This window comes from Actinia tenebrosa, unplaced genomic scaffold, assembly GCF_029948245.1.
Source record: "Actinia tenebrosa isolate PJP-AT-01 unplaced genomic scaffold, QUT_ActTen_1.0 PGA_scaffold2__45_contigs__length_23673736, whole genome shotgun sequence".
NCBI lineage: Eukaryota > Metazoa > Cnidaria > Anthozoa > Actiniaria > Actiniidae > Actinia > Actinia tenebrosa.
In genome coordinates this window covers 3,002,372-3,030,308 of record NW_028292579.1, presented here as the reverse complement: position 1 = coordinate 3,030,308, position 27,937 = coordinate 3,002,372, and the positions used below count along the sequence as shown (strand labels likewise).

Below are 27,937 nucleotides of genomic sequence, written 5' to 3'. Positions count from 1 at the left end.
TACTAATCGTTTAGGTTAGAAAATGCAAGTTGACACGTGATGGGGAATCCCCGCATCCCATAATACACTATTGGCTCACTGCTAGAAGCGAAGGCGGAAGGAGAATCAAGGAAAAAAATGAAGAGAAAAATCCCATCATTTTAGCAGATCAGATGGCAAACTCCAAAGAACTACAACCAGGAGGAGACATTCTTTCTATTTGTCGTGCTCTGGTGTTTAGATTAGACGGACAGACCAAAGAATGGCATGAAACAGGAGGAACATCTAAAATATGTTTATTAAGGACACCTATTGTTTATCAGATAGAAGGCCGTTTAGAGTCTACGGGACAGGTAAGCAAGCCTTTATACAAACTCAAAAAACTATATATATCGAAACAAATTATTATGTTGCACAATTGATTGTGAGTTTGAAGTTGGCTTGTGATAAACAAACCGCGTACGCCTCTGTATCTGTTAATGCATATTTTATTATATAATTTATTATTGCGAGATTTTAAGCTTATATTTTTCCTGTAATTTTACGAGTTTGTTCAATTTCGAGTAGACCAACCTTCAAATCTAACTGTCTTTAACTAGTTTTCTTTTTTCTATTTGCCTTATAATATTATTTATTATCATTATAGAATGAAGTCATTTAACCCGTGAAAATATAGATGTTAGTCAATACACGTTAGTAGTCGCTTATTTCCTTTATTTTCTTTTGTGTGTACTATTTGACTATTACATCTTAACTATTTTTCACGGGTTTAATGTATTCACTCTAGTATTGAATCGAGTTTTACTTACTAAATTTAAAAATACAAGTTACACTCCGAATGTTGCTCGAGAATCGATTGAAATTAAACTATGCCGAACTATGGTTTGATCTCTTTTTTTATGAGGAAGTCTAAGATTAAATTTACATTTATTCCGGGTTTTATTTAGTTGTAAAAAGCTACGTAATGTGAGCTTTTTTAAGACATTAGTTTGTAGAGTATGCAAGGTTTCAAAATTTGCTAGGCTTTCAATTTAACAGGTACTGACATAGTTGAGCATGGAGTCACTTACTAAAAGTGGCGATGAGCAAAACTTAATTTAAAACCTTCAAAAATATTTTATAAAGACTAGGCGTTCACATGATTAGACTTTACCATCCTATCCCCACGTTTCAAAACATCCAGGTGATCTGACGGAAATCAATTAGCCAATCGGATTGCGAATCATGTTTGCTGTAAAATAATCACTTCCATTAGACCTTTGCGCACCTCAAGCAGAAAAAACAAAGATATGTGTGGATCGGTAATGATCAAGAAAATAACACATATAAGTATAGCAAGTAAATACAACACATTTTTAAATCAAAATATGTGTATGTACATATTAATATATGTACATACACGTTACTACTAAATAGCAATTTGAGTATATTATCTAGTTTTTAATCATTTTTGAAACAAAAAACTTTGTAAGGTTAACTTTGTTGGCTATCGAATTACCCTCAAAGAAGATATGACAATCATTCTTGTCCATTGTTTTATCACTATGGGAGTTACCCCCCATCCCCCCGTCAATATCTGTAATTTTGTTTTTGTTCTGAATTAATCTTCAGGTGACAATCAAGGTAACATTGGGACAAAATAATGAATATTCCATGATAGATGATGACCCTAATTGTTACAGACTGACCATCAGTCCTCAAGAATTGTACATATTTAGAATTGCTGCAGATAGCGACAGCAAAACATTTTCATTTTTACTGCAGAATGTTTTACGGACATTGAGAGGTAAGTTCTTTAGGACTGCTGTTTACTTTAACTAATAGTAATGATAAAAGGGTAAATTATGCACCGTGAAAAGATGAAAAAACTTACTGATGTTTCGGACGCTAGTCCTTCATCAGAGTAAAAGAGAAAGAGGTGGTAGAAAGAAGTGTTTATATGATAGAATAAGACAAAAGAAACCAATGAGAACAAGGTAGGCAAGGAAACAAAAACAAACAATCAAAAGACAAAAAAAAAAGGGTTAGTTCAAAGCAAATTGTTTGTTAATCCCATTGGGACTAAGAGTGGCCAATAAGTGAATAAGCCCTATTTCTTTGGTCTTGCAACAATACATGCATATTTTTGGGGAGGGGAGAGTAGTACAATGTTGTAGTTACAGTAGCATTATCTTAGGAATAAACAGAAAATAGGCCATTTTAGCAGCAAGAAAGAGAGTGGGGCAAGTTTTGAATTTTTATTTGATTAAGAAAAAAATGTGTCCCTACATACCATACATTCTTTATAAATTCTGAATACCAAATTTTGGAGATTCGGAAAATTTAGAGTCGCACTACAAAGGGCCTGTCGTTGACAGATGTCGAGAGGATTATTGACACAGTTTGATCAAAAAATACTGTAATGCGACTTGCCCCTAAGCTGTAATTCTGATGATTTTAAGCGGAACATGTTCAAACTTGTACTAATCTCGTATGAAATGCGTTCTCAAATTTCTTGCCAACATTTATATAAATAATTCAAAACTAATCCCAGTCTCTTGCTGTTACTAAAGTGGGCACTATGAGATTGGTGGTAATCTAAATGTTAGAAGGATGAATAAGAAATCAGGTCAATGTGACAATACAAGACTCTTAAGGTATTAATAACTCACACTTTTAGAGAAACAAGAAATGAGACCAGAGGAGGCTCCTTTATCACCACGAGAGGCTTGGGTTGGAGAAGCAGCTCCACCTTCACCTCATCAGCCAATATCAGAACAACTTCTTACAAGTAGTAATCTAGGTAATAGAATTCCTTTGGCATCAATGCATGCGAGTAGCAGGCACTTAGTAAATCCACTAAATCCTCCAATAACAACAAGTACACCAAATTTAAGTGAGGAAAGAACTGCACAGAATCAGCAAACAATAAGCACTTTAAATACATCAGCACTTAGACCAACATATTCACCAGATCAGAGATATACGGCAGCTACAGCTGTAAGGAGATCAGATTTTGAAGCTCAAATTGGTATGTATTTTGGTCGATTCTGATTCAATTATTTGATATTCGCACTTTTCTTCCCGTTCCATTATCCATCCACCATCCATCTTGATCAAGCCAGTCATCTTTCCAACCCATTCATCATCTATTGATCCCATTCATTATCTACAGTATCCAGTATATTTTCTTCATATGTCCATTCATCCATATATTCCATTCCTTCAGTACATCAACCCATCAACCCTATTCCATTGATTGGTTGATCGATTGATTCCATTCATTTCACCTTTTCTATCCATCCACCCATCCATCCATCCTTTGCCATTTACTTTTTTATCCTGTCAACCCATTTAAGATGTGCAATACACGAGTCATACAGGGTATTATATATTTCTTGTTGCATTTGTAATCTTTTTCTTTCCTGTATTTCAGAAGCTTTATGTGAACAGCTATCTCGTGTAATTGGTGAGGGTGACGTGAATGCAGCATCGGAAATTGTTACAATCATGGCTCAAGAACGAGTACCGCTGAGCATCAAGATGAAAAACCCTAAAGTCATAGCTGTTGAGCATGGAAATGAAACCATTGAGTAAGATAATATTGTGTTGCAAGGAATATTTTTTAATATTACGTTAACTCTGTAGCTGGAAAATTCATGATGAAATTTGTTTTTTCTCTGCCACCATCCAAAATTAATCAAATAGTAACTTTTCAACTGATAATTTTCAATTACTGAGTCCACGTGATATTGAAAGCTGCAGTAAATAACCTTCCCCAAGAGACTATAGTTTTTCTATGCGCGGAAACTCCAGCCTTGACTTGAAGATATTATTCGCAGTCACTAAACGGAACTATAAAATGGAGTATTCTGACTGGTTGACCTTGAGTTCATTCTGAAGGTCAACTCAGCTAGTAATATATGTCGTTGTATCAAATTGAGCTGATCCTCGCAGGATATAAAGCAACTTATGCTGCTGCAAATTGAAAAACTCAGAAAAAAATTTGAGTCTTGAACGGGATTTGAACCCGTTAGGTGGGTGTATCGGCCCGATTGGAGAGATATATATATGTGTATGAGAACATATATGAAGTATATATTTCTTCTGCGGTTGTAGTGTATCAAATTGAGCTGATCCTCGCAATATATGCAACTTATGCAGATGCAAAATGAAAGACTCAGAAAAAAAAATCTGAGTCTTGAACGGGATTTGAATCCGTAAGGTAGGTTTAGATGTCGTTGCATAACTATGACACGGCATGGTACACGGACACTTTCGCCTTGCGTAATTGACGACACCCTTTCATCCAATCAAAGAGGTCATTAATAACGACAGAACGCGGCTTAGTCACGGTCACGGCACGGTACCTCCATAGTTTTACACGCTACCTCCATAGTTTTACACGCTCATACGAAATCTGCTTGCATATGCTGTCTATGGCTTCGGTGTCGTTTGGTTGAATCCTAACCTTTACAGGGCTGGATATGATGGCTGGTCTTTATGATGTCTGTCCAGAAATGGAACTTGTCCAGTAGAATCTTAGACTTGCTCCAAGTGTCGCTCGCTAATTTTTTCCCCCTTGCAAACTCGGATCCAAATAGTCCGAGGCTTTCCGAGTCGAATGGCGCTAAAGTAAGCCGTCGTAACTGGAAGTGCACTATTTAAATCCAAGCTTGCAAATTGGGTCTGTCATCATGACCGCCGACTGAAAGGCCTTTATTTTAAGCCCTGCTGTTATATGTGAGCGGAGTTCCTTAGGTCCTGGCTAAACGAGGAAACATGTTTTCTTAAATGTTTCTAAAGGCGACGAAACTGTCAGGGAACATCGGGATAAATGTTTATTCAATATCGGTTAGCGCATGCGCACTTTCAAGATAGAGCTAGCGTTGCTAAGTAACGAACTTTTAGAATGTTGACCTTCGTGGCTAAACGAGGAAACTTTGGGAAGCATTGTTTCCCTGCGTCTTGGAAGCATGAAATGTTTCTGCCGCACAGCAGAAACATTTTTGCGTCTTGGAAGCAAAATTTGTTGCACGTTGCAATGTTTCGCATGTGGCTAAACTTGGAATCATCGGGGAACATGCGAGCGGGAAACATGTTTCTGGAAACTTGTTTCCTCGTTTAGCCAGGGCCTTAGTGGTTTTCTCCTGTGTCTCTTCGATTTTTTTCTATGTACTTCCCCCCTACCCCCCTTTCCCCCCACCCCCCTCCCACACACACACACACAAATATCCCAACTCAACATACAAAGTATTCTGGGCTGAGGGCTTCCTAGATTAGAGGGTGGCAGGACTCCACCTTGGGCCACATTAGTGAGAGGAGACGCATTAGCAGCGCATGCCACACGTGCTTCCCTTTATAACCAGTGTGGCGCTATGACGTCGTATGCGTACAGCGGGACAAATATTGACTGAAAAGGATTTTGTTGAATCAGTCAGTGATGTCATATTTTTGTCACCTAAACTGTTCACTTTGTTTGTAGGTTGAGAGTCGTAGTGGAAGACAGAGAAACGTCCGGAGGAGTATTCGTTATGAAAGTATTCCCAAGCACTACAATACAAACACTCCAAGAAGAGGTTAGTAAAATATTATATCCTAATGACATTCTGCATCTGCAAAATAGCGTATGACAACCAATGGATATACGTTGTCTTGATTGTGGAGTTCGAGAAGCACTCTATGTAGTATACTACATGTAAATATGTGGATCATGCCATGCATTGACAGTTAGAACAATTTTCATATGACTGTGAAAAGCTCACGTCACGAACACGGTATTCACACCTCAAAATATTCGCTAGGCCAATCATATTGCTCGAGAATTTACTCTGCATCCAATCAAATACCCGGAAAAAATCACTTTTATTTAATTGTCTAGTCGCTCTAGCGCTTTCGCACTAATTGGTAGTGCGTGTGAGCGAAAAAAGTCCCCAATTAGTGCTCTTTCGCACTATTTGGGGACTTTTTTCGCTCACACGCACTACCACTTCATTCAATAATCTATGCACACAACGCTCGACTCACATGTTGATTTCTTCGGAAGGAGGAAGCCGGAGAAGCCGGAGAAGCCGGAGAAAACCCTCGTAGTATAGGAGAGAACAACACATCAAACAAACTCAATTCACATGTGGCGACCGCAGGGCTCTACCCTGGGTGCCAGGGCCGTGTGGGGCTCGAACCAGCGACCCAACCCGTTGGACTCACAGCGGTGAAAGACGACGCGTTAGCCGCGAATGCCACCTATGCTACCCAATACGGAACACGGAATAAACACGGCACGCACAAGGTCACGCAATTGTCAAGGCACTGCCAGATTAATCACACTGCGCGAGGGATAAAAACAGCCAATTAAAATTCTAGAAAACACACGGTAACGACACGGCAAGCTTAATGCACTGAGCTTTTCACAGTCAAATTTATATATAGTCTCCCCCACAGCCGCTTTCAGTGTCGTCACGCAACGCTTTCTCCCCTGAGTAGCGACTCAGGGGAGAAAGCGTTACGTGACGACACTGAAAGCGGCTGTGGGGGAGACTAATTTATATATTGCTTACAAAATCTTGAAAGCTAGGTAACCGCTCAGCATCGTTACAACAAAACCTTCAATGATATATTTCCTTATTCTTTGGAAATTTAGCGCGTTTTGAGTTTTATTCCAGAAAGTTTTCCTGTCGCTTAATTTCATTGAACTTGATTTTCAAATACTTCTGACAAATTTGGCGAAACTATCGTAACGCCTGATTACCTGAAATTATGTTCAGCTAAAGTTAGGTTGCTCATTGGCTGATCGGACCCTTGGGATCTATTACTGACTGTTAGGTAAAAGGTTGCTATCAATAGACGTCACTTCCGGTAAAAGCTGCCTTCTTAATGGCTTGTAGAATTTTGGAGGTTGTTTTGATCTCTTGTTTTCTGGTTTGATGTCGTAGAAATAGTCAAATACAATTAATAGTTTGAGGACTTATTTTGACAGCTTTTGACTTAACATCCGCTAGTTGCCCCTCGGTCAACCGCTTGTTTGCCCCCCAGTCAACTCCAAAAAGTCAGGGGTTGATAGTAAGAATGGAATTGATTGTTTGTTTTGTAGGTCGCCGAGAGGTTTGGCTTTCCTCCGAACGTACAAAAATGGATTATTGGGAAAATGATGGCGCAACCGAAGCAAACGTTGGCCGATTGCTACGTTAAAAAGGCAGGACACACTGCGTTTCTTTATTTAATTTCCGGTAAAAGTGCAGGCCTTACAAGAGGAGAACTTGAACGGTACGTAAAGAGAAACGAAGACAACATTATTTCCGCGCTAGGGCAACAGAGTCCTAATGGCACAGTGGACAATGTTGGCGTGACGTCTCTACGGGCGGTCACACCACAGTTGTCAAGGACAACAAGTATGCCGATGCTTCATACCGCAGGAGTACCAAGAACTGAAGCATTTGCGTCTCATTCTGTCACTGTTGAACAGCCTACGAGATCATTAAACCAAAGCCATCCTATCAACCAAGGGGAAAGTCTAAACAGTAGAGAGCAAAGGATTCTAGGTGCCTCAAATATATCTGTAATTCAAGAAGAACTTCGAAGAGCAGCAGCCATGTCTTCTATGATGGAGGATGATGTATTAAACCAGGGTCACAGTATTCCTGTAGAAGATACAGAAGAGCTACCGCCGGCGGGCTGGACGTGTAAAGCGTGTACTTACATCAATACACCAACCCGGCCGGGCTGTGAGGTTTGTGGAGGGGACAGACCAGAGGATTATGTTGTACCGGACAATATTGTGATCATGGAACAGGAGAGGATCAGAATCGCCGAGGAACGCAGACAACGGGAGCTTTTTGACCAGGTAAGCAGTTGACAGTATTTATCTTTAAAGTGTATCACATGGACGTTTCCAACGAAGCAGCCATGTCTAATCCAATGATAATATAAACCTTTGCTTTGCATACCCCGGGAAACTCATTCTTAAACGCTTGAGTGCGAGGCTATAAAATCTTATGCGTAGACGTCATTTCCGATTCGTGTGGAATTCAAATTTTACCAGCTCAATAAGAATACGTTTTCAATAGGAATAAATGTACAATGATGATTGATCATGAAGGTCAGTGTTTGCCCTATTGAGGCTGGTAAATGAGATTCGTGATACTTCTAAATTCCAATTGAAATCCATTGGAAGAAGAGCCAATCTGTGGACTCCACTGTTAATTCCATTATTATTATTATATTATTATTATTATTATCATTATTATTGTTCTTGTTGTTTTCGTGGTTGTTATTATTATTATTATTTTATTTATTTATTATTATTTATTATTATTATTATTATTATTATTATTATTATTATTATTATTATGGTCTACAAGTTAACAACCTACGCTATAATATTGACTCAAAGACCATTTAAATGTTAAATATAAAAAAGATAGACCTTTCCCATATTGTCTTGAATGATAACAAGACACGAAGCAATGCTTCCAACTCGAGGCTGGACTTGATAAGATACAACACAGTAATTGTAAGAACACAACAAGTCCAACCTCAACTTGAAGACATTGTTTCATGTTTCGTGGTCACTCAAGGGAATTCGCAAAAAGTCAAGGTTATCGTTTTATAGACCCCTTGCATATGACACGTGTCAAAGAAGCTCCATCAGGGGGACCAAACGAAATAATCCCAATCTCCTGAGAATTAGAACCTAAAGTTTTGTCCCCCAAATTGAGCTGCATTCCAAAGTTCTGCAAGGGGTCTGTATGGAATAGCATGTCCGGTGTTGTTTTAGATCCCACATGGCCTCGCCGAATTATTGTTTTTGGCATCTCAAAATTAGACTGATAGAGCAAGGACTTACCTGTATAAGCAACGTGCATTTCATCACTTGTCGTCATCTCTTGCCTGAAACCATCATATTAATGTTGCCGTGAATATGTGACGCTTTCCTCGATTTGTATTTGGCCACACTTGCTTCTGCAGCTCTCTCCTTGTGCTTAATAGGGCCTTATGCAGAGTGCAATCACGTGGTAATACAGAACAAACAAAAAAAAAACAATGATATTGCTGCCGTAAAAACAGGTGGTCGATAAGGAAGGCCCATGCACAACTATTGTGCCATGGACATACTTGACTGGCTTTATGTAACGTGCAACCCCGAAGTATTCAAGACAACAAAGCATAGTTGTCATGGAAACTAATTTTACTTACCTCTCGGTTATAGTTACGACATTTCATTACCTTAGGTTTCCTTTGACCTGGTTTTCGTAGTTAAGAAACTTTTTTCATGTCCAAGGTCCTGCCAAACGATCCATGCACTAGAGTTCGTAAAAAGTCATCGATCTTCTCTTACCTTTATTGCGCAAAGATTTCACTTTTTCATCAATTTAACACGTTTGTACTCTGCAGAACCAACGCACCTCAAATATGCCGGTAGTTGTTTGAATTTTCTTCTTTTCTCTAAGCAGCTACTTTTGCTTAAAACACGCCGGCAGCAGTACTCTTCACCTTCTGATCCATTGTTTTTTAATCATCTTCACTCTAGGGAATCCTGCAAGGTCGAAACCTTCCATTATGGGATATAGGACGTGAAGTACAGGAGTGATTGTACCGTTGGCCAACATTAGTCAGTCCTTGCTTTATCAAGTCGTAGTTGTTCAGTATTGAACCATTTTAACTTATTTGTAGCAGGCTGCAATAGCGTGATACAAAATCAGTAGACATTTTTACTAGAGCCATAATGTTTTCCCTATTTCAAACTTTCCGTCCTGAAGTTGACTACAGCTATTCCAAAAAAAAAGTTGGTGAAGGTTTTAAGGTTTTGTTACATGCTGCATACCAAGCCCGAAATGCCTCCCCACCCCCTACCCCCACACCGCCCCTCACCCTGATATTCACTGAATAATTGTTGTAGTGTTTTTATCCCAAGTAAGTTTAATAAATTACCAAAAAAAAACCTTTGTTTTATCGATAACGCCATCATTCAAAAATGCTTTCACTGCAGTATATTCACCTGCAGATTAATAAAACAACATACAGCTTAAATTGTGACCAATGAGCGCGCCGGAATTATTATATTCACTTGTGTAAAAATACTAAAATATGATTTTATTGCAAACTTGGTAATCAGTATGCAATATGCAACAAAACCGCTTCACCGACCTTCTTTGAAATAGCTGTATAGCCCGAGTAAACAGCAAAGGAGAAACCATTTAGGGAGGGGTGTGGTTAACAATCTTTCTAAAAAGAAAGTATATGCCTGGCCCAATCAGTAGTACCTTCTCATCTGTCATTAGTATCGGGAGCGACACTAATGACGGCTGCAAAAGACACTACTCAATTCGACATTGCTTACTCATATTTACCTTTAAACAACAAATTTCAACCAGGGTTTTTAAGGGTTGTCTCCGACTTAATGTTTATTAGAAATTATTAATTGATTAATAATAGCCATTACCTCGTTAGTTAATTTTACATTGCTTGAATAGACCCTTTTCGAATTCCAAATTACCGCTGTGTTCCTTGATTACAGACTCATTTACTCAGGCTTAGCTTCGAATCAGTGTTTAAATATTCACAAATACCAACGGTAAAGTAAAGAACACACAACTTCAACAATACAAACACTTTGAAACTCGACGGACCTTGACTGGAACACGTGAATATTCTGCACAAACTCGAGGCTAACCCTGTGAGTCTGTAATCAAGGAACACAGCGGTAATTTGGAATTCGAAAGGGGTCTATTACTGAGTCGATTCGACATTGCTTACTCAATATTTAACTTTAAGCAATAAATTTCAACCAGGGTTTTTAAGGGTTGTCTCCGACTTAATATTTATTAGAAATTATTAATTGATTAATAATAGCCATTACTTCGTTAGTTAATTTTACATTGCTTGAATTTACCTTACTGCAGTTGTTAGATTGAGAAATTTTCGTTTGAGAAATTGAGAAATGTTTGTTTTTGACTATACTTTACATAGATTTTATTAAGTGGAAGCGCTCTATATAATATTGACATTGACCGTAAAAAAATTGATAAGAGTAAATATAGCTGCCACTGCCACTAGCTTGCATATTGATTTGAGCTAAATACTGCAAAACAAACCTGTCTATGACTTCAGTCTTTGAAAATCAGGGTTTACACATTTTGATGCTGTTAGTGCAGTTTTCGTATGACTGTGAAAAGCTCAGTGCCGTAAGCGTGAGTTGCCGTGACCGTAATCCTTTCTAGAATTTTAATTGGCTGATTTTTTCACGCGCAATGTGATTGGTCTGGCATTGCCGTGACCTTGGCGTGACCGTGTCCGCGCCGTGTTTATGCCGTGTTCCGGGTTTTTGATTGGATGGAGAGTAAATTCTCGTGCAATGTGATTGGTCTGGCGTATCACTTGCCGTGTCATGGCCGTGTTCGTGCCGTGAATTTTTCACACTCATACGAAAACTGCACTAATATTCACTAAGTGAAGTTGAGACTCAACCGTTTTGAAAGGTTTTATGATAGTTTCTTTTGAAGTCGATTGTTCGGGTCGCAGTCGTCTGGCACTTCTAAAGAAGTATTGTGAATAACAGTAGCGGGATGTAGATATTTCCCGAATTCGCTCGAGATTACAGTTGATAAAACACAGTAAATATATGAACAGATCAAGTCTTACCTCGTTCTTGAAGCCATGTTTCGGGATCACTCTAGAGAATCGGGAAAGCTCTATAGTCGATCCCTTGGTATCATACTTGGCCAAATACTAATTGTATCCTGATGTGGCGTTAAAGGGAAGGGTACCCTGCGAGCATAGGATTTTTTTGAAGAAAATCCTCTGCTTGCAGGGTAAGGGAAGGGCTCTGTCTAGAAACAATTAGATTAGCCATTGAGATTTCCCATTTCATATAATATAAAATAACAAGATTATTTGTTAAAGTGGCCTCCATAGATTTTATTGCTAGCCTGTCGCAGCATGCGTTATGGGACATTTAATTCAGTTAAATAAAATAATACTAACCAAAAGACTTTATGGCTTCTTGTTCTTTTGATCGGTGTTATTGCATTGCTGTGACAGACTATTTATCGAAGTATTATGATAAGACTAACTATAGAGTCTATTCATGTGCCTTCTCTTGTATATCCGTTAAACAAATGAATGATACTCTAGAAAATGAAATATGGTCTGAAATGGGAAATCATTGCGCCTTAGTTAGAGACGTCTATCTATTTTTCGAGACAGTCTAGAATAGAAAAGCCGAACTCTAGCAAAGTTGAAAGTTTTGTCTGCAGCTACAATCAGTCCCCATTCACACATGTATGGTGATTTTTTTTTTGAACAGCCTCTATCGTGTGGACGGTGCGACCCTAAGTTGCGGATTCAAAAATATCTGTATACTTTTGGACGGAGTTATAATTCTTTTATTTAGAGTGATTTTATTTCCCTACTGAAGACATGTTTAGTAGTCGAAATATTGTATAGACTTTAGAGTGTTTTCTTTTGTTTTCTGACTTTGACTGTTAGGCACAGATGGAACCTCGAACTTCTCATAAGCTGAGCCTCATTGAAACAATGGATAACAAGGCGGTCTTCTTTGAGGCTATTAGGTTCGGTTCATGTGAGATTCGACGTTTGACCTGAGCTTTAGTCACTAATTATACAACTTTGTTTTAAAGTAAAATCACTCTAGTATAGATCTTACATTGGTTTAACTGAGAGTGAAGTCACTAAGCACATGATACATATCGATGTTAGACTTATACACATTAGCAAACCCTAATTCTATAGTCTTCTCTTGTGCCTGTTTGACTATTACGTCAACTAGTATTCTTTTATTATTTCACGGGTGAAATGCCTGCACTCTAACCTGTGAAACAAAGGTTAGTATAGATCTCATTTCCATTGTTTTCTTTGGTATCTGACACTCTAGTGCTTGCAATGGACGCTGGACTTGCACAAGCACCAACATGTCACGTGACCCTACCTTCCTTAAAACGAGCGTATTTGACCAAACCGTATTTGAAATAAGAAGAGCACATTGATATTAGTAAGATTTTTGAAGTATCACCTCTTGATGTTGTCTATTAGCCATTCAAGGTTAAGGAAAAAACTGGGACGAGATGGTATTGCAGTGCTTTTTTGGGCTATTTTGGGGACATTCTCAAGTTGGAAAAAACTCCAGTCTCGGGGTCCCTGTGTTTGCCACTAACTTTCTAATTGGCATCAAATAGGCTTTACAGCAGCAAGAACAGGAGCAGGCTGTCGCACGTGAGATGAACTTCCAACAGTTAGTACAAACAGCGCAACAAAATCTTATACAAAATACCGAGGAGTTTGACTGCGCGATTTGCTTCACGACAGTGTTACCGGGAGAGGGAGTGGTACTTAGAGAATGTTTACACTGTTTTTGTAGGTAAGTCGCTCTATCAGATTATTTGCATTATGGTGTCATGAACTACACGAATTCCAGAATTCCTTGCACACTTTCTTTTGTTCAGTTAATTAGCAACAACTGTCTTACTATAAATACAAACTACAATGTTAAATGAAAAAGCGAAATACATGCAAATTCGAAGAAAGAAAATTCGCGAACCTTTTTGGTAAAATGACGTCATCATTCAAACGGCTCATTGTTAATCTCGTACCCAGAGCGGCTCGTTTCCCTTAGTTAGACCGGGAAACGAGGCCGCCTTTTTGAGCATTGTGATTGGTCCGTGAAAGAATAAAATGGAGACCTTTATCATCGGGTTTACCGATAACCGCTAGGGATCAGGCCCAGAAACAGGTCGCAAACACGGAAGACACTCATCATCAATAAAATTCATTCTTCGTTTGCACGTTACGTCATCGCGACCATGTTGGTACCATTTAACAAAAGATTTCTCATTAGCATCCATTGTAAACGGTACCACAATGGCCGCCATGTTCTTGTCTTTTAACTCTCTTGAGAATGCTTGCAACCCATCAGTGGCGGCTCTTCCAGCAACAACTTTGTTGTGACGCCTTGCTAATCCCCAAAAATTTGACGGAAAACGACTGATGTCGAACTGTTTGCGGTACTTGCGCGCTAAAGGTCTCTGACCCGACGACCGACAAACGAACAGTGGACTGAATGACCGACCGAATAAACAAATACAATTTGCCTGTGAGAATAGATAGGCACGAAAACTAAAGGGTGACAAATTAAAAGACTGAAGAAGATTATTAGACCCTTACAGCAGGATGTTTTAATCTGCTTTTTTAAGTTTCCCGCGGGAATCCCTCAATCGAGATGCCGCATCGTTTCCGACGAGCTTTCGAAACCTTTCAAGGGAAAGGAAAATGAATAGTATCTCATTTTATTTGTTATGGTTGTCTAATATATAATTGTGTTTATCTCTAGGGAATGTCTAAGGGAACACATACGTAACTGTACCGATCCAGAGGTCCAGTGTCCATACCAAGATGACAGATTTGCTTGCCACTCTCTTATTACAGCTCAGGAGATTAAATCTGTAAGTATTAAACTATCAAATAAAGTAATAGACAATCGTATTAGAGAGATTTTATTTAACCATTGAATTTGTTGTAAGCGGTGCTAGCTAGAGTGATTTTACCTTGCTTAATTTCAAGGCCTTTACAACCTAATCGACCCATTGCGCATTTAAGAGCAGACGAAGCTCTGTTGGCTATCGCGGTTTACGGAACTAGAGGTCTACGGTTCGCTCATAAGGTTTTCCGCGTCTAATCAGTGCAGATTCAGCACTGAATACTCTTTATAAAACATAACAAACATAGATCTTCTGCCCATTAAATATAGTTTTTTTTTTTGCCTTTTGCCAAAAAATCAAATATAATGCACTTCAGCCGATTCTTTTTTTTTTTTTTTTTTTTTTCCTTACCTTGTAAAGATCCATGTACCATTTATTGATCTCCTTAAGTTACACATTGTTAAATCAAAACTTTTAATATATTTTTTCCCCTTAGCTTTTATCTCCTGAAGACTTCGATAAATTTCTCAACCGTAGCCTAGCAACAGCAGAAAGTCAAGCTGCAAACAGCTTCCACTGCAAAACACCTAATTGTCCCGGATGGTGTATCTATGAAGACAACTTGAACATCTTTCACTGTCCTGTCTGTGGTAAACAAAACTGCCTGACTTGTAAAGCACAACATTTTCCTGAAATGAACTGTAAAGAATATCAAGATGACTTGAAGAGAAGAGCACAAAATGACAAAGCAGCACAACAAACACAACAGTTTTTAGAAGTGAGTAATGTTAAGCAATAAGGTATTGGCATGGACACCCTTCGAAAACGAGGTACTTCGTTGGGCCAAGTATGTTTGTATCAACAATAACGAACATGAGGGTGAATGAACGATGGCCATTTATGTTTGATTCTTTTTTGGTTGATTGAATCACTCCTCGTATCAGCCATTATTCTTTACTTTACTCAGTTGAACTTATGAATATTTAGACACTAATACGAGGCTAACCCTGAGTAAATGAGTCTATAGTCAATGAACACAGCGGTAATTCGGATCTCGAAAAAGGTCTATTATGGCCATTTATGATGTTCAATTCAGCGCACTTTACATTTTACCTACGTAAAGCTATAACAACTAGTTATCTTCATTGACAACGCCAACTTGTTTTGTTCTTCACTCAAGCAGCAACCCTCGTCCCCCTCCCCCACCTCCTGTATTTTTATGCTTCAAGAAATAGCATCTTAGTATCTAACTTTTGCTTGTTGTTAATTCTAGAACATGATTACTAAAGGTGATGCCATGAAATGTCCGCAATGCGAGATTATTCTTCTGAAGAAGGATGGCTGTGATTGGATGAGGTGTAGCATGTGTAGATTGGAGATTTGTTGGGCGACGCGGGGATCTCGATGGGGTCCACAGGTAACACATAACTTATTATTCTCATTGAACAATAATTAGTAAAGCAAAACTATAAAACGTAATGGATTAGGAACTTCATGTTGAAATTAGATCTTTAAAAGTTTGTTCTATTATGTCTACAAGGTGCATTCGCACTCGGTTATTTTTTATCATTATAATACACTCTACGAAATTACTCGATTCTGATTGGACAAGAGGAATACAATGAAATCCCAAATTGTACTCGGTCAAACCTGGGGCAAACATTAAAACTGACAAGTTTGGCATCTTTCGTGTCTCCAAAGACAAAACGATTGGTTGACGTTTACGTTCAAGTGCGAATGCGATTTACAATATAAGGCATGGTCGGGACGAATTATGGTGTATTAGAAATATCGATAGGGATAAATAAAGACATTTTGTTAACCTAGTGAGAATGCATCTAAATCGTTATTATCTTGGTCATCATTAGCAACTTATCGTAATCAGTATTAAGGTATTCATAATCAATCAAACTATCATGTTGGTATTGACTTACAGGGTGTTGGCGATATCTCTGGAGGCTGTAAATGCAGAGTAGGAGGCAAGAAATGTCACCCAAAGTGTCAGAACTGTCACTAGAAATAGGTCTGCAATATATGATCTAACAAGTCATGTGATTGTATATATATTCCACTGCATTTGAAGTAATGAGACAAAACACCATGACCACAATAGCATAACAAGTGACAATGTTCGACCATGCTGAAATATTTTCAAGTGTAACAAGCACTCTGGACCCAAGAGCCCTATCCTGATTCTTACTGCGCATGCTCGACAAAATAATAGATGCTCACGTAAATCCTTCATCATCGTCACCATGGTTTCCCTCGTGTCTCGAGATTAGCCTTGTAGCGCGTTTGCCTTGAAAACCGCTGTTCCAATAAACGCTTGAAGTCTTTACTATTAATCATTGACCTTGCAAGTGATCAGAAATGTGGGTACCTTGTTAGTACTGCGTGCGCTCGATTTTAAATTATAATTTTTTGTTTTTATTTTTAATAGTGCAATGCACTATTCAATTAAAAACCCCGATCCCCGGGAGAGGGTGGGGAATTAACTTGGCGAGACCGGGGATTTAACGCACATTTACTAATAAAGTTAATGCACGGGTGTACAGGGTATAAGCGTTCAGCACTCTAACAATTTTAACAGAAAAACAACTTCAATAATTTGAACAGTAAATCTTTCCCCGGGGACCCGGGAAAAGTGCTGAAAATCCAATACTACATGAATGTTCAATTCCCAGCCCTGTCCCGGGGGTCTGGGTGAGGGGGTTTCAATGGACTACTTCGACGATAAGGCGGCCAACTTAGTTCTCATATTATTATGGGGCGTCCGGGGGAATTAAAGCCTTGTTACAGTAATGGCGTCGATTGATATTAACAGAAAAGATAATTTAAGACGGCACATCAATCACCCTAGCCATAAAAGAAAGACAAACATACAAAACTTTATATATTTTCCGTCATTTTCATTTTGATTTGCCCCCTAGCAAGATGGCGTCGTATCATCGAAGTAGTCCATTGACTAGTGCACAACAAGACACCTTGACTTTTGTTTATTGCACCAATAGATTGAAATTTTCCATATTCAATATTAATAGACATCTTAAAATTTGATTCCCAAATGGGTTTCTGTAACATTCAATTGTGTTGGGGTAGTGCTACTTTACCCGTGAATTAGTTAATGTGCCATAGTTATTGTTTTCTTTTGTGCCGATTTTTATATTAGACATTGACTAGTAACTTTTGCTTCATGCGTTAAGCAAAATCACTCTTATCAGTTATATCATGACATTGTAAAAACTAAAATAGAGACCTCATTAAAAACATTTGTCCTTCAGCAGTATTTACAAGATCATATTTCTGGGAACTTTAAATGGGCAACATAGCACATCAAACATGGTTCCCATTCAGTTGAGTCTACACACTTCTTGCTAAAAAAAATGAATTTTCTAATATGCTCCCCTCCCCAATATAAGTCAATGCTGAAAAATCTTCTGAGTAATCATCAGATGTGGATTATTATACTATATGTTGTTGCTACATAATAAGTGATGCGAGAAGGCATAGTTAACAGCATTTGATTATTTGTGGTTGTTATTTGTGAATATTTCTAATGATAAATTAAGCTTGATATGATTGTGAAAATGAAGACTCTGCTTGCTTGCTTGAGGAGATATATAAACAGTCTATCGAACAGAAACGTCGATTGAACGTAAGTGATTCCCGCTGGACATACACACACTGCAGGTTCCCAAAATCATTGTGAAAGACAAACACATATCGAGATATTCTGGCATCTACCACATAGGGATCCCACACAGAAACTTGTCAAGGTTAGTATCCCTGCTCGCCAGGCTTGCAGTACTGGAAAATACATAACAGTTTCTTCAATACGTTGTGTTTCCTAGTCTTTGTCGGAGCTGTGAACCATTCCTTCACTAGCCTGTTTTCTCGAGCTCATAACCATGCAATTATATTTAATTTCATCACTATTTTAAAACTTTGGACTAAGTTTATAAGTTAAACTGGGCCTCCTGTGGTGAATAACAGAATCGATGCTTGTTTACTTCTGCCATTACTTGTACTCACAGGCTACCAAGTCCATTTAGTGAGTAGTCTCATTATATATGAAATATGGAGACCGGCCTACAGAAATATATATTATTGAATGACAGATTTGGAGAGCACGTGGAAAAAGGCTGGTTTGGTTCGAAGGAAACAAAACCTACTCAACTTCTTCGAGGTGAAATATTGGAGTGTTTACCTAAATCAAAGCAACCAAAAGACCCTGAAAAGATCGCTCTAAGTTGCATAACAGCCTTTAAAATCGAACTAGAATGCCCTTTGCTGGATGTTTCAAAGCTAACAGACAGCGAAGCTGACTTGCTTCTTTCTGTCTCTTCATTAGAGGAAAGGTTTCGTGTTTATCGAGAGAGGAATCGTCTACAGAAATCCAAGTTATTAGATATTTGTCGTAAAGTTTTTGTCCGAAGAGGCACTACAGAACTTCCTGGAATTATTTGGTACAAGGGATATTTACCTGGACATAAAGGTACTTGGTTTGGTGTAGAGCTGTTGGGAAAGGTAAGACATTATGTGATCGAAAATACACCGGCCGTAATATTATTTACAACTAGACGCCCGCAGTGCAGCTTACTCGGGGTTCTTCCGTGTTTAAATAATAAAGTTGGGGACCTTCAATTCCCCGTAGCAGGCTTTAACGGAGTTTTAATTCATTTTTACTCGTAGATTCTCATTCCTGTTCACTGATTCACCATTTTCCATACATTGGTTCACTGGTCAAACACAAAGCGCTCAAGCGAGGCGCCAGGGTACTTTGCAACCTCGACTGAATGCTTTGTGTTTGACCAGTGAACCAATGTATGGAAAATGGTGAATAATAAGACCACAGGTAGCCCAAGCTATGCATCTCACATATTTATAAGGCAATGTATGGAGTGTTTTTAAGAGTCATACTCTGTAAGAGTCAAACATAGTCTGGCCAAGCTACCTCACAGGTTTTGCTCAAATTTGGTATATAAACTTGGTTTGGAGTCCTAAATACGAAATGGATACAATTTTGCCCGGGGGGGGGGAAGGGGATGTTTTGGGTCCGTGGTTACCTGGTTACGACACCGTTCAAGCACTTGGTGGCGCTAGAAAAAATAAAATGAAATAAAATAAACTATTCATGGTTTGTAAAAGATCTTGGTATCAAAATGAACCCTGATTTATACTTTTTCTTTATATATAGTAAAACCTGGGAATTATTTCAACGTTTATCAAACGACTCACATATGTATAGATATTATGAGCCTTTGTAAACAGGTTTAGAATGTGAGGTAAATCTAGAAGCCGATATCTCCACTGTTATGTCGATTTAGAAACCATTCACGGACTGTATTATATGGTTTAGGTTGAATTCTATTGAAAAAACTCACCGTACTTGTTTTGAGTTGAATGTACGCTTTTGGATGTATTTACAAGAGAAAATGCATGACATAACCGGGGTCAAGCTAGAAAATCGTCTCTCCTTAAATTAAAACACAACCTGTCAAACAAAACAGAAGTGGATTTGAAAACCCCGGGCTTTCCTGGACATTTTGGTATATAATTCATAGGCATTTGTTAAAATTTAGAACCGTATTTTTGCTGATTTTATAAGCTCATACTATCTGTTGGCCTATACATTCGTCTCTTATGGTTTCTTAGGTTTCGTAGCCTCGAAAACACGCTAGTACAGTAGTTCGCGAAGAACAGAAGATTTACAGGGTCATTTAGGATGTTGTGTCATGCAGTTTACTTGTGCTATATAACTTTACTCTTAAAGAGCAAACTATAATTAAAGATGACAAAGAAGAAATATTCACTTTCCTTTATTGAAGAGGAATTTTCAATAATCAGTTTGAAATAATGAGTGAAATTTGGCTTTCTTTTGAAAGAAATTTTGGCCGAAGTAAAGCAGGACCTGCTACATATCATGCCGTGTAATGTTTTGGTCAATATTTACAAACAAGTGAACATTTTGTTATGAATAAAAACTTTCAATTTTCAACTAGAATGGTGTTCTAAAAAGACGTATGACAGTAAAAATCAGGAGAAAATATACTACAAAAAGCTAGATGAAGTCCCTACATTTTCCCTAAGCCAACAGAGTTTTAAAAGTGGTGAAACCTATGGCTACAAAAAACTGCTATCAATTAAAAAAAGAAAGGTTCCTAAACAGTCCTTCAAACGACAGAGCTGTAAAACTTACCCAATAAATTAAGTGTCTTACGCCGCTGGATTTGAAGGAGAATATTTAAAAAACTCTATATAACAAAATCCCAGTGTAATTTTTTGAAGTCTCCAACTATATTTAGCGCTTGCACGATCGAAACCCTGCACATAACGCACGAATTTTGAGGCACTGTCGCTTCTATTCCACAAAGGAACGAGAACAAAAGAGTTCTGGATGTTTTTTTTTTAATTCAATCCCTAACGCACATTGTAACAAATAAAGATCTTAGAGATGTATCGTATGTTTACTCCTCTTCAAACCACATCAACTATATCTCTTAAATAATTTCTTTTAACTGTTCGTATCTCTTAGGAATCTGAAGGACAGGGCACATGTGATGGTATATTTGAAAACCAAGGATATTTCGCTTGCCCGGCAGACCGTGGTGTTTTTGTTGCAATAGATGCACTACGTCCTCGGCAAAAACAAGATAAGTCTTCTCAGAAAGAAACAACAATATTATCTACTAAAAAGGATATGATACAATCATATTCAAACAAAGATACTTCTGCGATTAGAAAATTGGCAAAAGGAAATAAGTTAAAAATTGACCAGAGAGTTGTCGTATTTCCAGAGAATGATGATGATAAAGTGCCACTGAGGGGTAAAGTGCGGTACATATCTGAACGACTAGACAGCCATGGTGATTGTCCTGTTGGAATAGAACTCGTAAGTGTGATTTTACTCATGATCATTTTAGTTTGATTTGAACAATAATAAAATAATACGTATCCTACTCAAAGCTTTCACCGGCCTTGCTTGATATTGTTTTTATTGTTTTGATAAAGGATCGTAAAAAAGGAAAGGGAACTGGAGTGTTCAAAGGAAGACAACGATTTGTTTGTAAAGAAGGGTATGCATTGTTTATACCGGTGACTTCTGTCATCTCTGAGGAGGATTTTGATGGTGCAAGAACAGAGAGTTCTCAAGAAACCTCGTCAAGTGAAACAGATGGCCTTCGTTCATCTATAGGAAATACCGGTACGTTTACTTCAGCCACAAACACAGTAAACTAGTATAAAACGTTCCGGCCTTGAAATTAATTGATTTCTATCGTCAGTGTTTTCGAATGAAACAATCCTTTTTACTCTGAGTACCCGTGAAAGGATTAGAAGTTAATGCATTCTGTCTCATTTGATGGTTGCGCTGTCCAAATCTGTTCGTCGACGTCCTATCACTAGCAGTTATTAGCGTTTAATGTGCGCGTTTAATGAGCTCGATAGTGCATTTTCACCAAACGTTTACAGCATCTTGTTTGCCTAGTAAATCTGGAAGATACGGTCCCTATGTCACAGAGAACGTTGACACTCGTGAAATCAAAAGTTATACCCTTACTTGACATGTTGAAAGTACCGAATCCGGGCAATGGAGCTGGGGGCGAGGGGGAGATTTAGGCAACCTGTTTTCAATCATTTTCAATAACGAAAATGTTTGCGCTGGTTAAAATCATTTTACTAGAGGGCTCTCACTTAATCAGTGCAATAGTACTAAGGTTGTTTTGCACAAAATAGCACAAATTAGCTCAATATTTATTGTTTGATATATTGTTTCATCCGATGTTCAGTGAAGTACAGATTATTGCTTATATGCCCTTTGCATGATGGCGTCATTTTACAAGTACTACCAATACCAAAGAGCTTCGCGAATTTTCTTTCTTATTTAGATTTGTATTCCCTCATGAGAATAGTAAGACAATTGGTGCTAATTACTGAACAAAAATGTAGTAAATGAACTATTATGCAAGTGGCCTATTGGAAAATGAAAGATAAACCCAGTATATTCATGTATACTAGTATATTCATATGGTAAAATGCTCACTAATATTCAACACAGTGCTAATTGCATTTGGCACAAACCTACTAGCATACTATCACGAATTCTGCAATCTGATTGGCTAACGTACTTACTATCTATCACAGGAGACAACATTGTATCAAAGAAACGAATTGAGGTTTTTAAAGGTACATATAAGTAAGAGATTTTCATGTGTTTGTGACGGACAATCGACTGACTACTGAGATAATGAAGGCATTTTAAAAGGATTCCCTCAAATAACGAAAAAATTCAAAAGACAACTTATTCACATTTACTCGTGAAGAAACAGAAAACGCAAGCGCGTGCTGTGTGCAGTTATAAAGCACGCGGGGGTTGGCAGAACACAAGAGAAGTGTTAGGAGAAGCACGACGCGTATCGGAGTGCTTCTTGACACTTTTCGAGGGTTCTGTCAATCCCCAAGTGCTTTATAACTCCACACAGCACAGCAAACAAGTTTTTTATTTCTTTTATAAAATACAAATTACAGGAACGACGAAACTGGAAGTGCGCGAGCGTGCTGTGTGCTCTCACAAAGCACGCGCTCTCAACCAATCAGAGCGCGACATTTATAACAGTTATTTTATAAAGAAGAATTTTAAACGGTAAGAACAGACGTAGCCTCCTTCGCAGCCGCTCTTAGGGTCGTCACGCAACGATCTTAAGAACGGCTGCGAAGGAGGCTAGAACAGACGAAGCAATAAAGGAAGTGCAAGTTAACTGACAAGGATCTTATATATCGTAAACATGGCACGGCTTTGAATAATCTGACAACAAAGTATTTGTAAATAAATTATTTCTCTTTATCACTTATTAGTATAGGAAATCGCACGATCTCGAGTACAATTTGGAAATTAATAGACACGAGTAATGTTTTGAAAGTTCTTGTAATTGCACGAGCCTTTAGGCAAGTGCAATTAAATAACTTTCAAAACATTACAAGTGTCTATTAATTCCAAATTGTACGAGAAGATCGTGCGATTTTTTGTTTATAGTTCATTCAACAAAATTTCAGTGAAAAATGCGAAGAGACGCCGTTCATCTTTGTCTATTTGGCGGACGATTTTCTGTCCATCGCCCAACTGAAATGCATAAAAAAGATTAGTTCTTACGGCTTTAAAATTTTATTTATATGTTTTTTAGTACAAAATGATAGAAAATAATTGTTTTGACATTGTTTTGGCCGTGTTGCCATAGCGACTTAATTCGGTTCTCCTACGGAATACAATTAATGCTATAATTGTACGCCTCTCGACCAATCGGAGTCTAGTAATTTTGTTGAGTGTACTATAACTTAAAAAAAGGATCCTAAGAACTGATAAGATAAAAAATATTGGAAAGAATGTTTTGACAGTAATAATAGAGACAACAAGACTATATTGCTCTTAGAGCAATGATGTTTCGGCCCGCTAAGCCTAGTTTGAGGTGTGTGCGGTTTTCATTTTTTGTGTCAAGTGGCTTTGTTTTACTTTTAGCGCAATCCAATCACGACAGCCATACAGTGAGTAATGTTTAGGAGTTCTATTTTTAGCTTTCTTCATGGGAAATAATGAACTCATAAATGGATGGCACCTAAAAATATGATATAGATTGCTTATTGTATAAATATAAAAAATCTCCATAAGAAAGAACCTCGAAGTAAAAATAGAGTGATTATTAGTGAATTGTTGAGGAAGTTTTTTGTCATTTAAGCCTCGAACTATACGTGGTCGAGTTCCTGAGTTTTACTAGTTCTACTAGTAGAAGTTTCAAGGACCTCTCGTTCGTGAAACCACAAGTTTTATCTGCATCTGTATTTTTTTCTTTATTCACTTGAAGAAATGGCAGGTACTTGAGTAAGACAATGTCCAAATCCTTTACTCTACATTGTTGGTCGCAAATGAAATATATATCTCGCATTGTTCGTTGGAGTGCAAACACACACACACACGAGTCTTTTTAAATACATACGCTTCGACAAGGATGTCAAACAATAAATTGTTATTTAAAGAAAACAATAATTGAGATATAGAGCATATGAACTTAGCGAATCACGGATCATGTATAGACCTATAAATAAAACAAAAGGTATACAGGACGTCATAAAAACACTTGTTGCTGACGATAGGTGAAAAGATTACTGTTAAGTATTGTCAACATATCCGCATTCGTTATTTATGAAGTGATAAGAATGCCGAATGTGATTGGATACGATAGAAAATAATGACAGCTGATTGACAGCTTCACAGAATATTATGGGTTACCCAAACTGATCTTAGTAGCATTTCGGCCTGAGGGCCGAAACAAAAAGCTATAAAATAGAGCAAGTTTAAGCTTTACGTTAATACTTCTAGTCGAGTTCGCAAAAGAATGAAAACAGTGCCGCCGGTTGACCATCGCTTTGTACAGTAAAGTTTTCAATGTCATTTTTTTGTTTTCAATACTATATTATTAGTTAGTAGGTTTATACTAAAACAATTATACTACTCGTTCTCGTTTTCTATGAGTCAAATAGTCGATTCGGAGCTACGCGCTTCATCAACTATCTATTGACTCATAGAAAACTCGTAATCTAATTGTTAAATAGTACTGTTTCATTTATATATAGCGTCTATATCATATATATAGTAAGATGTTTTAGAACTATAACTAACATTATCGTATTGAAGTGCAAACCACGAAGTTCAATGTCTCATTGCGGGTTGACTAGCATTTCAACGACCGTCAATCAAGAACTGAAATAAAAAAAGCTATATCTTGAGGGAGATTTTAGAGTGAATTAAAGATCTTAGTCCTCCACTCCTCCTCTAAAATCTTTACGAATTCAGTCCAAAATTTCCCTCAAGATATTGTTTTTTCTACAGTTGTTTGATTGATGGTCGTTGAAATGCTAGTCGCCAAATGAGACATTGAACTTCATGGGAACTTCGTGGTGTGATGATTACAGTGAGGGTCGAAAGTTAGATAAATCAATGGGTTTACACGTCACCCTCTTTAAATAAATTTCACTGTATCGTATTGTATTGTATTGTATTAACTAAGCTAGTTTTATTTTTTGTCCAAGCAGAAGAATATAGTGGTCAGAAAAGCGATGGGAAGTCTGCTGAAACGGCGAAAACTTTAGATGAAGAAAGAAAGATACGCGAAGAAGCAGAGAGGCGCATTCATGGCAGCGAGCAAAGATCACATGAACTCGAGTTGTCTTTGGCTACAGAAAGACGAGAAAAAGTAGAAACAGAGACACGCCTTCGTAGCTTAGAGCAGAGATCACATGAATTGGAGACATCCTTGGCTACAGAGAGACAAGCACACGAGGAAACAAAGAAACGCCTTCGCAGCAACGAGCAGACATTACATGAATTGGAGACGTCCTTGGATACGGAAAGACAAGCACACGAGGAAACAAAGAGACGCCTTCGCAGCAGCGAGCAGAGATTAGAAGAATCTGAGACATCTTTAGATCAAAAAACACAAGCACATCAAGAAACAGAGAGACGCTTTTGTAGCTTAGAGCAGACATCACATGAATTAGAGACATCCTTGGCTACAGAAAGAGAAGCACACGAGGAAACTGTGAGATGCCTTCGTTTAAATCAGCAGAGATTAGAAGAACTTGAGACATTTTTAGTTGAAGAAACACAAGCACACCAAGAAACAGAAAGTCACCTCCAAAGCAGCGAGGAAAGATCACAAGAACTTGAAACTACGCTTACCACATTACGACAAACCTATGAAGCCTACCGCAGATCAAGAGAGTCGACACGGGATTGGGTCTTACGTCGGGATGAAGTAATACTGTCTGATAAAGTAATTGGTATCGGTGCATGGGGCGAGGTGAAAGAAGGAACATTTCGTGGATGTAAAGTTGCTGTGAAAAACATTCATCAGCTTATTCTATCTGATCACAACAGAAGGCTGTTTGAACGGGAGATGAATGTGGCTTCAAGATGTCGTCATCCTTGTCTTCTTCAATTCATTGGTGCAACCAACGATGACCAAAGTCCTCTATTTGTGACTGAACTACTGGACACGAGTCTAAGAGCAGTTTTACATGAACGCCCACTGGAACCTTCGGAGATCACGACGATTGCACAGGATGTTGCTAAAGGGTTAAATTACTTACATCTCAGCCACCCTGCTCCAATCATTCATCGAGACATCAGCAGTGCTAATGTGTTGTTATGGAAACACGTCACAATTTGGCGAGCCAAAGTCTCTGATTATGGTACGGCCAACTTCCTGCAGCAGTCCATGACGGTTAGTCCTGGTGCTGTGATTTACTCTGCTCCTGAGGCACAGACGTCCAGACAATCACATAAGGTAGAACCTGCATGTCGAGCTGTGCCGATATACACTTGAACCACATTAAAGTAAATGATATATATAATTTCTCTTATTTTCTACAGCTTGATGTGTACAGCTTTGGAGTTCTGCTGTGCGAGATGAACGTTCGTGAAATGCCTGACGTGGACCACAGAAACGAACAAGTTGACATGGTGACCAACAGTTTTTTCAGGAAACTGATAAGAAGATGTTTAGAGCAGAACCCAGAAGAACATCCCTCCATGGCAGAGATCATAGAGGCACTTGAAAACTCGCCACAGTAATTAAGGAATTGTCTTACTGCAGCCTCATTCATTGCTGTCCGCATAACAAATAGACATCAATTTTTTTTAGTGTCTGTCCTCTTATTGACGATAAATTGTGTCATCCCATTGTGGATGTGGATCCACGAGGTGTTAATAAGAGGACACACATAAAAAACTGAAAAAGTTTTTTGCTTTACAATAACACAAACAAAATCAAAACCGATAAAAACTTTTCGTTTTTAGTGATCAAAGCAACCAACGGAAAGAGTGCACGCTCGTTGACGTCAGTTTCCTCTATCTGTGCCCTTGTTGATGATAAAAATTGGAAATCAGACCGCTAAAAATTTGTAAGTTATTGTAAAAACTTCGTTTGACGTCATTTATTGCCGAAATAGAGAGTAAACATGTTTTTTATACAATCTAGTAGACCTATTAGTGAGGATTTCTTATTATCATATTACACATAGGGCCATGCTCGCGCGCCATAATAAACCCTTTGGATAAAGTCACGTAATATGTGTATGTGTGTGTGTGTATATGTGTATATGTATGTATATACATATATATGTATATATATAATATTTTTGTATAAGACATTAAAATAGTTTTACAATTAAAAAACGTATGTTATAAAAAGTGCTAAAAGGTAAAAATGATAGAAAGCATTCCGTTCTTTTGTTTTATAGTTTGACTCTTTGTCTCCATTTGTTAGACTATGTTTCACAGGCCGTTTCAAGTAAAATCATTTTATCTATAATAAATTGTGTAGAGTAAATTAAACAAAATAGAACCATAGCTATGTGGAGGAGGTCGGTGTATGTAAAAAAATAGAACCATAGTTATTTATAGTTATGTGGAGGAGGTCGGTGTATGTAAAAAAATAGAACCATAGTTAATTATAGTTATGTGGTTAAGTAGGAGATAAAGAAAAATTGTAACGTAAAAA

At 37.9% G+C, this 27,937-nt stretch overlaps 2 protein-coding genes across 5 annotated transcripts; both read left to right on the top strand.

Moving 5' to 3' along the window:
- The first annotated feature begins 21 nt into the window (after nt 1-21).
- LOC116286907 (ranBP-type and C3HC4-type zinc finger-containing protein 1) lies at nt 22-17,667 on the top strand. 2 transcript variants are annotated; one of them, XM_089034368.1, is made up of 11 exons: nt 22-332; nt 1,591-1,765; nt 2,639-2,989; nt 3,395-3,551; nt 5,444-5,537; nt 7,049-7,798; nt 13,149-13,330; nt 14,300-14,411; nt 14,884-15,165; nt 15,661-15,804; nt 16,324-17,667. In XM_089034368.1, the coding sequence occupies exons 1-11, from the start codon at nt 153-155 to the stop codon at nt 16,402-16,404; spliced, it is 2,508 nt and encodes an 835-aa protein (XP_088890494.1). In that variant the 5' UTR covers nt 22-152; the 3' UTR covers nt 16,405-17,667. The 2 variants fall into 2 exon arrangements, with proteins under 2 accessions (XP_088890494.1, XP_088890495.1); XM_089034369.1 differs by having other exon boundaries at nt 27-332; nt 2,639-2,761.
- Nucleotides 17,668-18,414: 747 nt separating this feature from the next.
- LOC116286908 (uncharacterized) lies at nt 18,415-27,937 on the top strand. 3 transcript variants are annotated; one of them, XM_089034373.1, is made up of 7 exons: nt 18,415-18,573; nt 18,739-18,914; nt 20,923-21,279; nt 21,399-21,591; nt 22,530-22,571; nt 25,470-26,722; nt 26,809-27,937. In XM_089034373.1, the coding sequence occupies exons 1-7, from the start codon at nt 18,465-18,467 to the stop codon at nt 27,007-27,009; spliced, it is 2,331 nt and encodes a 776-aa protein (XP_088890499.1). In that variant the 5' UTR covers nt 18,415-18,464; the 3' UTR covers nt 27,010-27,937. The 3 variants fall into 3 exon arrangements, with proteins under 3 accessions (XP_088890499.1, XP_088890496.1, XP_088890498.1); XM_089034370.1 differs by having other exon boundaries at nt 18,415-18,914; XM_089034372.1 differs by lacking the exon at nt 22,530-22,571 and having other exon boundaries at nt 18,415-18,914.

Coding starts and splice junctions, on each gene's coding strand:
- LOC116286907 (XM_089034368.1), top strand. CDS start 153: ATGGCAAACTCCAAAGAACTACAACCAGGAGGAGACATTCTTTCTATT. Junction 1,766..2,638: donor TGTTTTACGGACATTGAGAG/GTAAGTTCTTTA, acceptor TCACACTTTTAG/AGAAACAAGAAATGAGACCA. Junction 13,331..14,299: donor TGTTTACACTGTTTTTGTAG/GTAAGTCGCTCT, acceptor GTTTATCTCTAG/GGAATGTCTAAGGGAACACA.
- LOC116286908 (XM_089034370.1), top strand. CDS start 18,465: ATGGAGACCGGCCTACAGAAATATATATTATTGAATGACAGATTTGGA. Junction 18,915..20,922: donor GTGTAGAGCTGTTGGGAAAG/GTAAGACATTAT, acceptor CGTATCTCTTAG/GAATCTGAAGGACAGGGCAC. Junction 21,280..21,398: donor GTCCTGTTGGAATAGAACTC/GTAAGTGTGATT, acceptor GTTTTGATAAAG/GATCGTAAAAAAGGAAAGGG.